This window comes from Trichechus manatus, unplaced genomic scaffold (assembly GCF_000243295.1).
Source record: "Trichechus manatus latirostris isolate Lorelei unplaced genomic scaffold, TriManLat1.0 scaffold00010, whole genome shotgun sequence".
Classification (NCBI taxonomy): domain Eukaryota; kingdom Metazoa; phylum Chordata; class Mammalia; order Sirenia; family Trichechidae; genus Trichechus; species Trichechus manatus.
The window spans coordinates 19,987,364-20,003,118 of NW_004443946.1; the positions used below are offsets into that span (position 1 = coordinate 19,987,364).

General features: G+C 44.3%; 1 protein-coding gene across 1 annotated transcript in view; it reads right to left on the bottom strand.

Moving 5' to 3' along the window:
* Positions 1-254: 254 nt before the first annotated feature.
* Positions 255-15,755, bottom strand: part of ZFYVE26 (zinc finger FYVE-type containing 26) — an 88,982-nt gene continuing 73,481 nt past the window's right edge. The window contains exons 37-42 of the mRNA XM_023726312.1: positions 13,471-13,670; positions 12,256-12,397; positions 11,903-11,962; positions 9,874-10,056; positions 6,451-6,495; positions 255-3,109 (exon numbers count right to left, since the gene is read on the bottom strand). Of these exons, the coding sequence (XP_023582080.1) occupies positions 2,906-3,109; positions 6,451-6,495; positions 9,874-10,056; positions 11,903-11,962; positions 12,256-12,397; positions 13,471-13,670 (834 nt within the window). The 3' untranslated portion in view covers positions 255-2,905. The remainder of the gene's footprint in view (positions 3,110-6,450; positions 6,496-9,873; positions 10,057-11,902; positions 11,963-12,255; positions 12,398-13,470; positions 13,671-15,755) is intronic.

Here is a 15,755-nt window from a genome sequence, read left to right on the forward strand (position 1 = left end):
CACACAGGTGGTTTTCAGGTCTACTTTCATCATTACTTTGTGTTTGCTGTGCTTTTTTTTTTAAATTGGGAAATTGGACAAGATCATGTTTCTGGGGAAAAGAGGCAATGGCACAATGCTTCTGTCCATTGCTCAAGTATCATACTGTAAACATATGTTCCAAGAGGAGGACAAGAAAACATATTATGCTAAATTTGAATTCTGCTTTTCCCAAAGACCCTATCCCTGGTTTCAAAGAGTCACAATTTAGTTGATTAAAAAAAAAAAAAAAGGCACATAGAGCTAAAAAAAAAACAAAAACAGCTTTTGAAAAGGTTTCAGAGTACAGTATTTCACCCATCAGGCTGGCAAAGATCTACAAAGTCTGATGACTATTGGGGCACTCTTCTACACTGCTGGTGGGACAGTTAATTGCTGTGACCTCTTTGGAAGGCATATATCCTGACCCAGCAATTTTGTACAAGATGAGTCACTGTGGCCCAAGTAGTAGTGGCAAAAGATGGCAACCATATAAAAATGTCCATCAATCAGGACTGATTAAGTAATTATAACCCATCCTCCCCATAGAATGCTTTAGTCATTAATACTTGTTATGCATAAAATAGCTCTGGAACTATACACTAGAAACTAACATTGGTGGCCTCTGGGAGTGGACTCGATGGCTAGGGGATAGGGATGGGAGAGACTTTTCATTTACCTTCTAGACTTGATGAATGTGTTACCTATCTTCACCCTCACCCCTAAATGAAGCAAAAAAAAAAGAAAAACAAAAATCGGTAGCAAAGGTGTATAATAGTTTTTAACACATAGGGAACTTGAGATAAATCCTAACCAAAGGGGTCATTACTCAGATGGGGATCATTCAGTGAAAGTTCAAGAGTTGAAGGCCATCTGATTTTTCCCACCCACCTTTTTTCTCCACAAAGAACACAAGGAAAAACAATGCAAAGAGTAAGAGCTAGACAGTACAAAGAAATCATGGAGATAAGAAACTTGTAGGACGGACACTTTATTGTGGCTTGCTTGTAGTAAAACATTCAACTCTTCTGCATATACATATTGTTTCTTTTCTTTTTTATTCCTGGACCACAGCATGATGTTCAAAGGCCTTTAACCTCATCCTGTATCAGTCTAGTCAATGGTTGCTTATTTTATAGTTCAACTGGTAAGAGAAAAAGTCGGCAAAGTCTGGTCTTAACATCTCAAATTAAGGGCTGCAAAATTTGCAACCCATAATATAAAGTGCTTGTGGTCAGTGCAAAAAGGGCAGACTCAAAAGGAAAAGCCGATGCCAGGGAATGATGTTTCCTGGGAGACAGATCCATTCCATGACTCAAGGAAGGAGAAGCCACTCATCAAACTTTCTCCAAAAGGGACCTAGAATTTTGCTTGCAGTTTTCCCCCTCTAACAGGATTAAAACTTTTAATCTGACAGATGTCCATAATAGCTGTTTATTATTAAAAACTTGGATACGAGGGAAATCCACAGGGTTTCTAAGCACCAGAGATACCAACTTCAGCTTCCACTTCCCATTTGCCTCAGTATCCAATGTGAGATCGACAGGCTGAGTTCTGGTTGGTGGGAGGCTCAGAGCTTTTCTTTAGGTCCCCTTGTTTGCAGATCAAAGTCACTGAGAATGACAGGCCCTTCCTAAAAAATGGTCAAATTTCTGGTGGGAAGACAAGCTACTGCATATTAAAGAAGTACTTCACCCAGTTTTCCACCAATGGGACTTGGACTACTCTTGGTTCACTCGTTCTCTTGTCACAAAGACCCAACTCAAGACTCTTAAGACATAGAAAAGAAGACTATTGGTTTCCCAATGACCCCTGGGTATCTGCATATCCATCCCGTGGCCCTGAAGAGTCTGAAGGGAAGCAGGAGAGAAGAGGAAGTGGTTTCCCAGCCAATTCAAGGGGCACTCATGGGACTGTAACTCAAATAGGGAAAGTCTGGCCATTCAGTCCCAGGATCCTGGCTGCCAATTTCCTTTCCTGTGACTTTCAAAAAGGGAGCTACATTCTCTCACCCACCAACCTTGCTGCAGGGATGTTCAAATGAGCCAGCTCTGTGCTTGTGGGCAACTCACTTGTGTCCCTATTGGAGAGGTTCACTATTTCCTCTCTTCTGGGTTACTGTGACGGTGCCCCTCTTTCCTGTGTATCAGGCTTCCAGACCTGATCACTTATATCTGCATCTGCAGCTTTCAGATGCCAGCACCCTGAGGACCCATGCACTCACACCACCTTCCAAAGACTCCCATTAACTCCTTGTGCTTGTCAGAGGAGACACTTGGGAAACAGTTTTAGTCCATAGATAATACTGGCCCCAAAGCCATCTCTAAATTCTGGGAAGGGAAGCAAGGGAAAAAGAGGCAATCCTTTTGATGTTGCTTGATAATTTTCTATAAAACCCTTCTGGTTAAGAGGAGCTACTAAAGTGTCTCTGCGTGGAGAGGGCTGTGTACAAACAGGATGACCCAGGTTAAGAACCAGAACGCAGGGAAGGCTTTCAGACTGGTGAAAGGCTAAAGTAAAGTGCCTCTTCTCAATGGAAGAGTTTCATTTGCTCAGAAATGCTCAGGCATAAACACGAGTGCACAGGAGCATGCACGTGTGCGTGCACGTGCGTGTACACACACACGCTCGCTCACTCACTGAGGTAGAAAGAACTGGCTATCTCCAGACAAACACACACAGACCCCACAATTTTACAGAAACATGGCACTTGTGTGAAAGGTTCCATCCTTGCCCACGGCGGCAAGCAGGGTCCAGTCTAGCTCTTCCCAACCGGGGAGCAGAGACGAGGGAGTCCCACTCCTTAGGAGGAAAGAGGTGGGAGCATCACCATCACTCCTGTCACCACAGTTCTTAGACTGCGTTTTTCTGGCCTTACTGCCCAGGGTCACTTTCTGGGGCCTGAGCCGTGGGCTCCCCGGATGTGGCTTGTCAGAAGCCACTGGGCACAGATCTCTTGCACCACCGCATCCCCGCTGCTCTTGGCGGCCTGCTGCACCTGCTGGACAAGCGCAGTGGCCCGTGAGTGTTCTTGCTTCACGGCAATCAGGTAGGCGGAACGCAGTTTGCAACATGTCAGGTAGGCCTGAACCTGGCAATCAGATATAGGAGCAAGAGGACGGAGAGCATCACCAACAAATCGCCAACAAATACATAGGGCTGTAGCGGAAAGCTCACTGCTCACTTATAAATAATGCCTTTCAGTACAGTATAACAGCTGTTTAAATATTCTGGACACAAAGCTTTTATATTGTATTATTTTACAGTATAAAAAGTTATTAAAAATAAACTAAGAAAAAAATGAACTAAGAATTTCCAAAAGGAAAAGGTAGCAGGCAAAGTCTGGCCTCTGCCCACTCCCTTGAGGACTTCCCCTTCCTATTCCAGGTGCCCCAGCTTCCTCCTGGCATCAGTGCCAGCGGTGTCACTGCCCACACGCTGGGACTGTAGTTATGTGGGTGATTATTTGATTAATGCCTATCTCCTTGACCAGAAACAGTGCCTTCTTCTTCTACCTCTTGTATTCCTGGTACCTAGCGCAGGGTCTAGCATGTAGTAGGTGTTCAATAAATATGTATTAAATGAGTGAATGAATGATTACACCTCCATCCCCTACAATGAGCACACAGATCTCCCTTCTCCATCTTGTCTGTTTCCAACCTGCTAATTAAAAATCCTGTAGCAAGTTGTGTAGTGCCTGGGGTCTTAAGAGCTTGCAAGCAGCCAACCAAGGCACAACAATTGATCTCTATTTGTCTGCAGCAACAGAGGAAGAAGGAGAGTCAGGAATAGGAGGAGAATGTGGAATGTGTGGCTAATCGCCTCCATGAACAGTTGCCTCCTTTGCCATGAAACCGGTAATGGTGCCCAGATACCATTACCAAACATTTTGATCAAGGACTCTCTAGAGAAATCTTATCTCTAGGGGGAAAATGAAGAACACAATTTCAAATTCTCATGGACTCCAGACTTTCTGGAGCCATGAAGGCTGGATGAACCCTGAAACTATTGCCCTGAGATAATCTTTAAACTTTAACCAAAAATATTCCCTGAAGTCTTCTTAAAACCAAACAATAGTTCAGCTTAAATAGTAAAAAAATGTCCACCTTGAGCATTATGCTCTTTTAAGGAACTATCTATAAGGGATTAAACTGACGACAGCAACTCGAAAGGTTAGCTAGGAAGCTTAGGGGGCAGTTTGAGTTTATGTGAATGTGGGAAGAATAACTTGAAACAGGAGGGTGAGAATGGTTGCACAACTTGAAGGATGTAAATAATGTCACTGAATTGTACATGTAGAAACTGCTGAATTGATGTATGCTTTACTGTGTATATTTTCAACAACAAAAAATTAAAAAAAAAGAAATGTAAAAAAAAAAACCCTTTAGCAAGGAATTTCAGGGAGAAAAATGAATACACACAATCAGAAAAGGTGTACTTGAGGTCTAATCCCAGGTTGACTTGACTGTTGTTGTTTGGGTCAGCAGTGGATCCCACTGCAGCCCTCTCTCTCATGAAACCCAGGTGAGGTGGGAGCCCCTCCCTTCCCTGGCCTTGATCTCAGCAGCACCGTTGCCTGGTTAGCCAGTGTTCTAGGCTGTGGCCTGCAAGGCCCTATCAAGCCATCAGAGATCTTCCACTAGCAGCTGCCTTTCTGCCGTGACAGTCCCTCCTGGCTAGTAGAAGGGGTTCTTGTCTCTTTGTGTTTCAGTGCTCCAATTTCTTTTTGTCTTGGTCACTAAAGTCATCTTTCTTTCCTGTCTAAGCTCAATTACAGATAATCTCCTAGAAGTCAGAAGATGTCTGTGCTCACTAAGGTGACCAAGTTCTGCTGTGTGGGGCATCTCCTCGCTGCCCTGGGACGTTAGCTCTCCCCTAGACCTTGCAAGGCCCATTGAACGCCCATGCGTGTTAAATGTATACTGCAGGTGTGTTAATATAGATCACAAATTGGCAGGCAAAATTCCTACCAAGAGAAGAAGGACAATTTGCCAAAGAGTTTGCAACCTGTTGCTGTTGAGTCAATTCCGACTCATAGTGACCCTATAGGACAGAGTAGAACTGCCCCATAGGGTTTCGAAGGCTGTAATCTTTACGCAAGTAGACTGCCACATCTTTCTCCAGTGGAGCGGCTGATGAGTTCGGACAATCAACCTTTTTGTTAGCAACTCAGTGCTTCACCACTGCACTACCAGGGCTCCTAAGTTTGCAAGAGGAGCTGAATAAAGCTGGTTTTTGGCAAGACTCCTTGGCCTGAGTTCACCTCAGTGCGTCGGAATGGCTGCAGAGAGAAAAGGCTTAAAAAGTGGTAAGAACTGTATAGATTTTAGTGATTTATGTCTTCCCTAGGGACAAAGCTTCTGTTGTGTTGAGTGTGAAGCTCAGTGAAAGCTTGGAAAAGAACGCAGTCTGGGAATCAGGGACCTGGGTGAATGTCCTGGCTGTTGGTTTCTCATTCTGGTTCTTGGAAAGTAATTCTCCACATTTCAGAAAATTAACAGTTTTCTTCCATCTATGCCATAGGATCTCATTTGGATATTGCAGAAATAAATGAAGAAACGTTTAGAATATGTTCTTCCTACCTCTCAACTGAAAAATGCCCTGACAACTGAGTCCGGTTATCAGCAATACAGCCACAGCAGCTCTGTGGTTGTGTAAGAAGCTGTTGGCCTCTGACATTAATTTTCTTCATGAAGGTCTCATCTGTCAGATCACTCTACTGCTGGTGGAAAGGGCAGCTCAAAGTCTGGCTTGGTTTTCCTGTGCCTCTCCTGGCCCATTGGGCAATCCTCCAGATGGCAGGAGGACTGAACCTGTGGTTAGCCACAAACAGGGGCAGCAGGTAGCACTTTTACCTTGGCTGGCATTCATCACAAAGGCAATACGAAGTAAAGGTTCACCAGTTTCTGACAATACAGGGAAGAATCCACTGGCCTCAGGGGAGAGGCTCATTCTGGAGAATGAGATATCAATGGACTTTGTTGGTCAAAAGGTTGGGTGGGCTTTCTTATAGTAGAGGGTACCCTCTCTCCCCCAGGATAATGCTAATGAACAACACCTCATATTTCCATAGGATGGAAGCACCTGCCATTCTGGGAACCTCATTCAGTCAGTCACCCTAACGATGGAAGTGAGGGTTTTCCTGGGGTTCTCTGAGACAATACCTCAGTATAAACTGGTAATTTAAGAGTAGTCTAGGATATGTTTGTCTTGGGGATAAAGAAATGGGAAGGCAGTTGATGTTCACATGTTCCCTTAACTACTCCTTCCCTTCTACATTCCTATCCAAGTATCAACCTCACCTATGGATAACAAAGAAGTTGAGATTCAAGGATGAATGGTGCTGTTAAGGGAGCAAGGGAAATAAACAACAAGGCAAGCCTGACATGCTGTTCATTAGCATCACCAGGGTTTGGAGATGATTCTGCTCACCTTGTTGTCATCATTGTGGATTGCCTGGATCAAGCCCTCTAGCTCCTATACAAAAGAGAAACACAGCAGGTGTGAGAGACAGTCCCCCAGCATGGGAGCCAGGCCCCAGTGCAGTTTTAGCTTAGCCATTCTGACTCCAGGTTGGGGATGTCTGTCTGACTCTTCTTTTTAAATTCAATTCCTGATATAAGAGCAACGAAGGAAATCTGACAGATAACGCTAAGCTTGGGGAAACTGGGGAAAAGGCAAAGCTCCCAAGAGGCCTATCCTTGGTTTTCACAAATGGATTGGTTTCTGTTCACCCCACAAAGATGCCATTTGGGGTAATTTTGCAAACAGCATGCTTCAAAGGCTATCCTCAGGCCCATCCTGACCTTCTCTAGAACTGCAGGGAGAAGCTCAACTCTGCTGACCCATAGATACTGCCAGATGCAAACGATATTAGATAACAGGATATTGAGGGACATCTTCTGGGTATGGAGGTTATAACCGTGATTTTTTCTTTGCAGAGAAGGGTTGATTAGAGTGGGATCATTATTGTAGAAGGGTCAGAAGGATAAAGGTATCCTGTGGAGCTTCAGGAACATTGTGGAGAACAGAAAAATGAGGAGGGGGTGTAAAGATTCTTATGGATTGAATTATGTCCTCAAAAATATGTGTTGTAAATTCTAACCTCTATGCCTGTAGTTACAATACATTTGGGAATGGGTTGTCCTTGTTATATTAATGAGGTAGGATTAGTGTACGGTGTATCTTGAGTAAACCTCTTTTGAGATATAAAAGAGATTAAGCAAGCAAATTAGTAAGCAGAGATGGAGGAAGACACATGCTAAGTCACATGAAGATCACCAAGGAGCAAAGGAATAAGGACCTTCCCCCAGAGCTGACAGGGAGAGAAAGCCTTCCCCTACAGCCAGTACCCTGAATTTGGACTTCTAGCCTCCTAAACTGTGAGAAAATAAATCTCTGTTCGTTAAAGCCACCTACTTGTGGTATTTCTGTTATAGTAGCACTGAATAACTAAGACAGAATTTGGTATCAAGAATGGAATGCTGCTCTAACAGATACCTAAAATGTGGAAGTAGTTTTGGAATTGGGTAATGGGTAGAGGCTGGAAAAATTTTGGTGTGCTTCATAGTAAAAGCCTAGATTGCCTTGAAGAGACTGTTGGTAAAATTATGGATGTCAAAGGCAATTCTGGTGAGGGCTCAGAAGGAAGTGAGGAGAGCTATAGAGACAGTCTCTATCGTCTTAGAGAATACACACGGCACCAGCAACAGAATGTTGCTAGAAATATGGACATTAAATGTGCTTCTAGTGGGGCTTTAAAAGAAAATGATGAACATGTGACTGGACAATGGAGGAAGGGTGATGCTTTTAATGCAGTGGCCAAGAACTTGTATGAATTATGCTCAAATGTTTGGTGGAAGGTAAAACTTGTAAGTGATGAACATGGATAGCTGGCTGATGGGATTTCTAAGCAAGATCTTAAAGGGGCCAGGTGGTTTCTCCTTGCTGCTTATGGTAAAATGCAAGAGGAAAAGAGATGGACTTAAAAATGAACTGTACAACATGAAAACAGAACTTAAAGATTTGGGAAATTCTGTTCTACAAACTAAGGACACATGCCCTAGAATGCTGACTAAGGATGTGTCTACACAATCTTTTGTTAAAGAGATTAAACCTGTGAATGATGGATCTAACCAGCAGAAAACCCATCACCTTAGACTGAAGGGGACAGAGAAAGAACAAAAGGAAAGAACACTGTCTGCCTCTTGGAATTTTACAGGCAGGAAACAGGCCAAAGGAGCTATATTTGTTGTCCTCCAAGAAAAGGGCCATCCCTGGAGCAGCTCAGAGTCAGCAGAATGGCTGGGAGAAGCATGGGCAGCAGGGCTGCAATGGTTTCAAAGGGTGGGGTCGAGGCCTCCTAGGTTTAAAAAAGTCAAACCTTCACCAACTCAGTTCCTGAGTGTGGGGCTGCCACTTCCGAGTGCCAGGGGGACAGGGCCACTACACAAAGCTGAGGGGGCGGGGCTGCCATGTTCAAGGGCAGAAGAATGGGGCCTGCTGGGGCTGAGGGGGTAGGGTCACCACTCAGATAGATTAGGAATATGGGGCTGCCCAAAGCCAACGGAGCCGAGTTGCTATCTCAGTGGGCCTGGAAGGCAGAGCTGAAGCCCAGGGCCAAGAGGCCTCTATCCAGAATCCAGAGGGCGTGGCCAATGCCCAGAGTCTGGAGGGTGGGGCTCTTGCCCAGATGGTCCCAAAGAACAGGGTATTATTTTCAAGACTTGAGAGCTAATATAAATTGTTCTGCTGGGTTTTGAACTTGCTTGGTGCCTGTTATCTCTTCCTTCCCTTCAATTTCTCCCATCTGTAATGGAAATGTCTACCTTTTGCCTCTTCCACCATTGTACTTTGGAAACAGATAACTTGTAGTCTAGATATCACAGGTTCACAGATGAAGAGGCATTTTGCCCCAAGATGAAATATGTCTAAAGTCTCACCCATATTTGATTCAGATGATTCAGAAAATGAGATTTTGGACTTAGAATTGATTTAAGACTTCTGGGATGATGTGATTGTGTGAATGTGTTTCATATATGGCCAGACATGAATTTTGGGGGGCCAAAGGGTAGAATGTTATGGATTGAATTGTGTCCTCAAAAATATGTGTTGTAAATCCTAACCTCTATGCCTGTGGTTGTAATTCCATTTGGGAATGGGTTGTCCTTGTTATGTTAATGAGGCAAGATTAGTGCAGGGTGTATCTTGAGTCAATCTCTTTTGAGATATAGGCAGTCCCTGGGTTAGGAACATCTGACCTACGTGCAACCCGCAGTTACAAACCAACCCCCATAAAGCCTATTACATTAAAAATTCGAGGTATATACAATCGTTTGTAATAACAAACTACTTTGTGGTGCCCATCAAAGCATTATTATTATGTTAAAGATGTTTTAGTGTATCTAGAAGTGTTTCTTTAATGTATTTTATACATAGAAAGTATATTACATACTATATACTAACACAAACAATTGACTAACTAACATTAGGTATGAACCCCGTACCTAACTGTTGCAACTCATGTACAAATTTGACTTAAAAACAGACTTAGGAACAGAACTCATTCATAATCTGGGGACTGCCTGTATAAAAGAGATTAAACAAGCAAGCTAGCCAGCAGAGATGGGGGAAGATACATGCTAAGCCACATGAAGATCACCAAGGAGCCAAGGAATAAGGACCTTCCCCTAGAGTCAGCACCCTGAATTCAGACTTCTAGATGCCTAAACCATGAGAAAATAAAATTCTGTTTGGTAATGCCACCCATTTGTGGTATTTCTGCTATAGCAGCACTAGATAACTAAGAAGACACTGAAGTAGACAGGCAGAGCTGAGGTATGGGAGTGAGCATACCTGGGGTGGAATTCTCTTAAATGCTTCCAGGCAGTTGAGGAGGATGGTGTCCCCATCACTTTTGGCTGCCATGCCTGACTCACTGACACACTTTAGCAGTTGCCGGATCTCACTGTATTTCTGTCTCTCCACCAACTGCCGGGCAGCTCTGCAGTAGGTAACAGCAGCATCCAGCTGGAAGTCCTAGATGACAACATGGGATGATGGGCTTAAAATGGCAGGGGGCAACAACACTGGGAAGGGGAGCAACATTTAATATTTAATATGGCATAGATAAACCATATTGATTGTAGTCAAACTAGCAGATACAAATAAAGTCGATTCTCGTTATTTACGGTAGTTGCGGTTCTATAAAGTTGCAAACGCTAAATTACTGGGTACTGAACCGTTGCTCCAGGGAAAATACAGGGTCAGCTTCCTGAAAGCCTCTGGCCACATTTTTATCAACTGATTAAACACATAATCTTGTTTTCTATGTGTTTCTGTCTAAAGACACCTTGTTTTATACTGCTGATTCATGAACACTGAACTCATGCCCAATAGCACTATAAATCATGCCTGAACCAAGCTTACCCAACACATGTATTTTCTCCTTAAGGTACATCATAGCCTTCTTGTACTTAGGAACACTTGATAGTACCTCAGCACTATGCCTGGGGTCTGTTTTAAACAGCAAAATCACCAACAAAAAGCACAAAAACGCAAAAACCGTGGCACTAAATAGCTGCAAAAAGGACACTTGTTTACAGCACGAGAGCCAAAACAAGAAGGCAGAGTGTCATCTTGCTCGACCTCAGTTGGGAATGTGTCCATAGGGCAGCTCAAACTTTTCATCATTCTGCACGTGTCCACGAATGACTGTGAAAGCCCCTGAGGGTTGATTTTAGGGTTACAAATAAACTTTAACAAGTAGACGAATTTGCAAATATGGAATCTATGAATAATGAGGATTGACTGTATAAGGAAAAATACAAGTTGAAAGGTTCGCTTTGGAGTTACAGTTAGGCAGACAGTTAGGAGGCAGCCACAAAAATCCCAATCGTAATGTCTAAAATAGTGTATCGCGCTTGCTGCCATGTCACTTTCTGAAAATATTCTAATCAAGCAGATCAAATCAGTTCATTCTCTCTCTCCTGAGTCACCTTTTATTGAGAAACAGATGTTGGGGGCTAGTGTTTGCTGCCCTGGAGACTTGGAGCTCTGTTGTGAGATGCCTTTCTGTTTGGAAATAGATCAATTCATCAAACGAGGGATTTGCTGGGAAGTGCCAGATAAACACCTTAAACTTGTTCTACAGCAACACTTAAGCCTCCAGCCCTGTAAGGAGCTGCCCTCTGTCTGCTCACTCGGGGTAACCTGTGTGTGGAGAGCTTTGTTCAACACTGGAAAGGTGTGCGAAGAAAGAAACCTGACCGATTACTTACAAAGCCATTTAGACATGCACAGTGCGTGGACACCTCACCTTCTTGGTAGACCAGTGATCTCCTCAGTCGGCTCCCAGGGTGTCGGTATCGGGGGGTTGGTGTCTGGAGAGACCCTGCTCTAGCCCCTGATCTGGTGTGTCACCGCCACACCTGTGTCCTTTATCATAAGCAATAGGAAATGTGCTCCCAGAGCTGGCTCCTGTACACACAGAGGATGGAGGGGCAGCCCTTGCTGCCAGTGACTCTTCTGATGCGCAGAAAACTCTTGGGCCCCGCCTCTTGCCATGTTCCCTTGGGAGGGCGAGCAGAGGCTGTGCAGGGCTGTGCAGAGGCTGTGCAGCTGTGGGGACATGTCCTAGACCTAGTTTAAGGTATTTATTCAATAGCTTTTGATGGATTTGTCGTTGTCTACTTGATTTCTGGCAAATTGGCCTCGAGTCTTGAATGTGACCCAATTCTAGAATAGCCATCTCCTTGATTTCATACTTGATGTGCATGTAAATCTGCTTTTCTTGGGATAAATATTTTCTGAAGAATAATCTCTCACAGAACTGGGGTCAGGTGCTGATTGCCCCTGGTATAATCTCAAGTAATCCGATTCATACCTGTAGAACACGAAATGCAATTCCAAAACCATCTTCTACATTTTTCCCTCCCAGCATGACCTGAAAAGGGGAGGAAGATCGGTAATTAAAGAAGCAATAACTATTGGATTAACTGTTCAATCAGGAATAATATTCAATTATTCAACGAATATTTGTTGAGACCCCACTAATTGCCAAGCACTAGGGACACAAAATGAATGATCAAAATGGACTTGACTCCAGCCTTCTGTGGCTCATATTTGAGTGGGGAGGCGCCATCAAACAAACAACTGAATCCTAACTGGACGATTACAATTGTGAAAAGTGTCTTGAGAGAAGAACAGTCTGCCTGAGGTCTGAACCATCATACATACCTTGCAGGCCACATCCATTTTCATGTGGTTATTTCCAAACAGGGTTGGCAGAGGCAAGCTGGTGACTTGAGAGGTCCCAGCACTTTCACACCGATGTAAGAACCTGGTCACTTCCATCTGTAGCTGGAGTGTATTCATGTGCCTACAGTAACAGAGACACACAGTTTAGCCTCATAAGGGGCTTCAGGAGTGCTGTCACTAGGGGTCGGTGACCAAGAAGTTATAATAAAATGGCAAGAGAAAAGGCAAAGGAAATGATAATGAAGGAAAAGAGATCCAAAATACTCTGAGCAGTTATGACAAGACAAAAACAGGTAGTCTAGTGCTTTGGCCATGTCACCGGGAAAGATCAATTGCTAGAAAAGGTCATCATGTTTGCTAAAGTAGAGGGCCAATGAAAACAAGGGAAACTCTCAATGAGATGAATTGACACAACAGCCGCAGCAATGGACTCAAACATACCAATGATTATAAAGATGGTCCAAGACTGGGCAACATTTCAATCTGTTGTACATAGTTTGCTATCAGTCAGAGCTGACTCAACAGCAAGTAACAACAACTACCAGTGCCTTGTACAGACTCACAATAGTTAAGGTGCACCATGGAACTGGACAAGGTCCAGTCGTTCAGTCAATAAGGATTTACTGAATACTAATGTGCCAGGTACTATGTTAGCTGGTAATAGAACAGAAGTCAAGAGGGACATGAACTCTGCCCTCACAGAGTATACAGGCTAGAGGAGAGAAAATAAACACATAAAACACTCAATGATTAGGCCTATGAAGGCAATAAATGGCAGTGGTGGGGTGCTTACTTTAGATGGTGTGTTCTAAGCAGAGGGATCAGGAAACCTAAAAGCTGAGAGGCAGGAAAGGACTTGGTGTGTAAGGAACCCTCAGAAGGCCAGTGTGACTGGAAGCTTAGCAAGGACAGAGAGAATAGCATGAAATAAAGACGGAGAGGGAGGAAGCGGCCAGGTCCTGCATGAGCTTTCTTGTCTATTGAAAGGAGTTTGCCGTTTAGTCTGATTATGTAATCCCAAAAGTACCTCTCTAGCCTTTCAGGCTTGTACTAGACACTATCATTGAGGGACGATTCCTTCTGGATGTTTTTCTCAAGAGTTCTAGGACTCAGCAAGAACAGCTTTGTCACCAATAGACATTCAGTCCCAGTCCTTTCTGCTCCACGCTGATTATCCCCTGAACCTTCACATACCTCGACACGTCAGCTGCAGTCATCTTCTTTCGGAATAGCGTGGTTTTCTTTCTTCCGGTGCTGCGGGATGTTTCTTGGAGATAGATCTTCAGGTGGTCCTTGGCCTTAAGCAGCCATGAGAGCTTCTCTCCTAGTTCTGTATATGTATTTGCTTTGTGACTGAAGAACCGAATACAAGTCATGGCAGCCCGGACTTGGTCCTAGAAGAGGGAAATAAACGTTCAGGTCAAAGGTGACTGGGGATCTTGTGGACGGAGTGTGATTAGAATCCTGATCTGATTCCCACCTATGAAGTCTGTGGCCAGCACCCACTCCCACCACCAGCTGAACTGCTCTCTATTCCAAGCCGTTCCAAGACCCAAGAGATCCGAAGGTAAGCTTAACAGCTGGGCTCTTGGACAGGAAATTATTCCAGCACTTAAAAGACTGTAAAAACGGGAGGTCGGGCCAAGATGGCAGAGTACTCAGACACTTCTGGTGGACCCTCTTACAACAAAGACCCAAAAAACCAAGTGATTCGATTATATATGGCAATCTGGGGACCCTGAACATCAAAGGTAGACTTGAGGAACCGGACTGAGAGGCAGGGGGAGGAAGAGACAGTTGGGAAGCAGCAAGGAGTTGCCAGACCTGACCTGGCGAGAGCCTGAGCCCTTCAGGCCTGATCTGCTCAGGGGTGAGCGGTGAGGCAGGCAAGGAGCCATACTCCCGAGGCATGTTTTCTGCACTGGAGAGACCCAGCACCAGAGAGTCTACATGGCCACCAGTGAGAAGCAGCCCTCCACGAAAGTTAAGTACTTGCGTATGGCTTACCATACGGATTAAAAACATCCCCCTTAGGGAAAAAACCTCTCTCCCATTTACCTCCCCGCTCCCTGCTCTGCACTGGGCCCTGGACTGGCTTCAGCAATTGCCGAGTCCCCTGGGCTGGAAGTAGGATCTGTCACACACCCGGAGCCATTCTCCCAGCCTTGTAGAGTAAACAAATTAACAAACGGGAAAAAATAATCTGCCGGCTCCCCTAAGCCAGGAACCCATGGTAGGCACAGCTCCTTTGCCTAGGCACAGGCATAAGGGATCCATGGACTTTGAGTGCCTTTCCCCCTGCATAGACTTGTGTGGGCCCATCTCAACAGTGTAGGCCCTCATTACTGCAGTAAAACAGGGTATATACCGGAACTCTAACTTCAACTGTTTCAGCTGTGAAGTAGCAGGTTCTTGACATTTGACACTGCTCAGCCCACTGAGCAGGGTCTTCACCTACCCACATCAGGGGCCTGAGGACTGGTGGCTCCACCCACGCCACCTAGCCACGTGCAAGAGGGGCCTATGAATAAGAGGTTCCCGCCAGTCCTTACAGCCAATAGCACTGGGTGTTCATAGTGCAGCTGCAAAACCCACCCTACACACTCTAGGGAACAGGGACATGCCCTCCTGGGCACTTGGGGGCGGCCGTCAGCCCCTTGCCTTGCTCAGAGTGTGTCCCCCTACTGCAGCTAGGTGCCTGTGCCTACACCAATCACCCATGCCTGTCTAGGACTGTAAGCGAGAACCTACACCACACACTTGGTGGCTATCTACCTGGGCACCTGAGCTGAATCCATACAGGAGGAGTGAGCAGACTCCTGAGCTCACGGATCTAGTAACAGATCTAACTACCTGGTGACAGGACATTAAAGCTTCAAAGGTACCAATAATCAAACTAGCTCATACGAGCAACCTATCTGGGCTTATCAAAACAAAACAAGAAGCTAGGATACAGCAGGCAAACATTAAATGAATAAATATAATAACTTATTGATGGCTCAGAGACAACAGTCAATATCAAATAACATAAAGAGTCAATCCCTGATGGCTTCAGCAAGCTCCCAAAATAAAGAATCTAGAAATTTTCCAGAGGAGGAAAATTTCTTGGAATTACCAGAGGCAGAATACAAAAGATTAACATACAGAACTCTTGAAGAAATTAGGAAAAAAATTAATCAAAACACAGAACATGAAATAGAGGAAATTAAGAAGATTAGAGAAGAGCATAACGACAAATTTAACAGGCTGCAAGATCCACAGAGAGACAACCATCAGAAATCCAGAAGATTAATAATAAAATTTTAGAATTAGACAACTCAATAGAAAGTCACAGGAGCAGAACTGAGGCAATGGAAGTCAGAATTAGTGAGATTGAAGATAAAGCACTTGACACCAAATTATTTGAGGATAAATCAGATAAAAGGATTAAAAAAAATGAAGAAACCCTAAGAATTATGTGGGACTCTATCAAGAGGAAT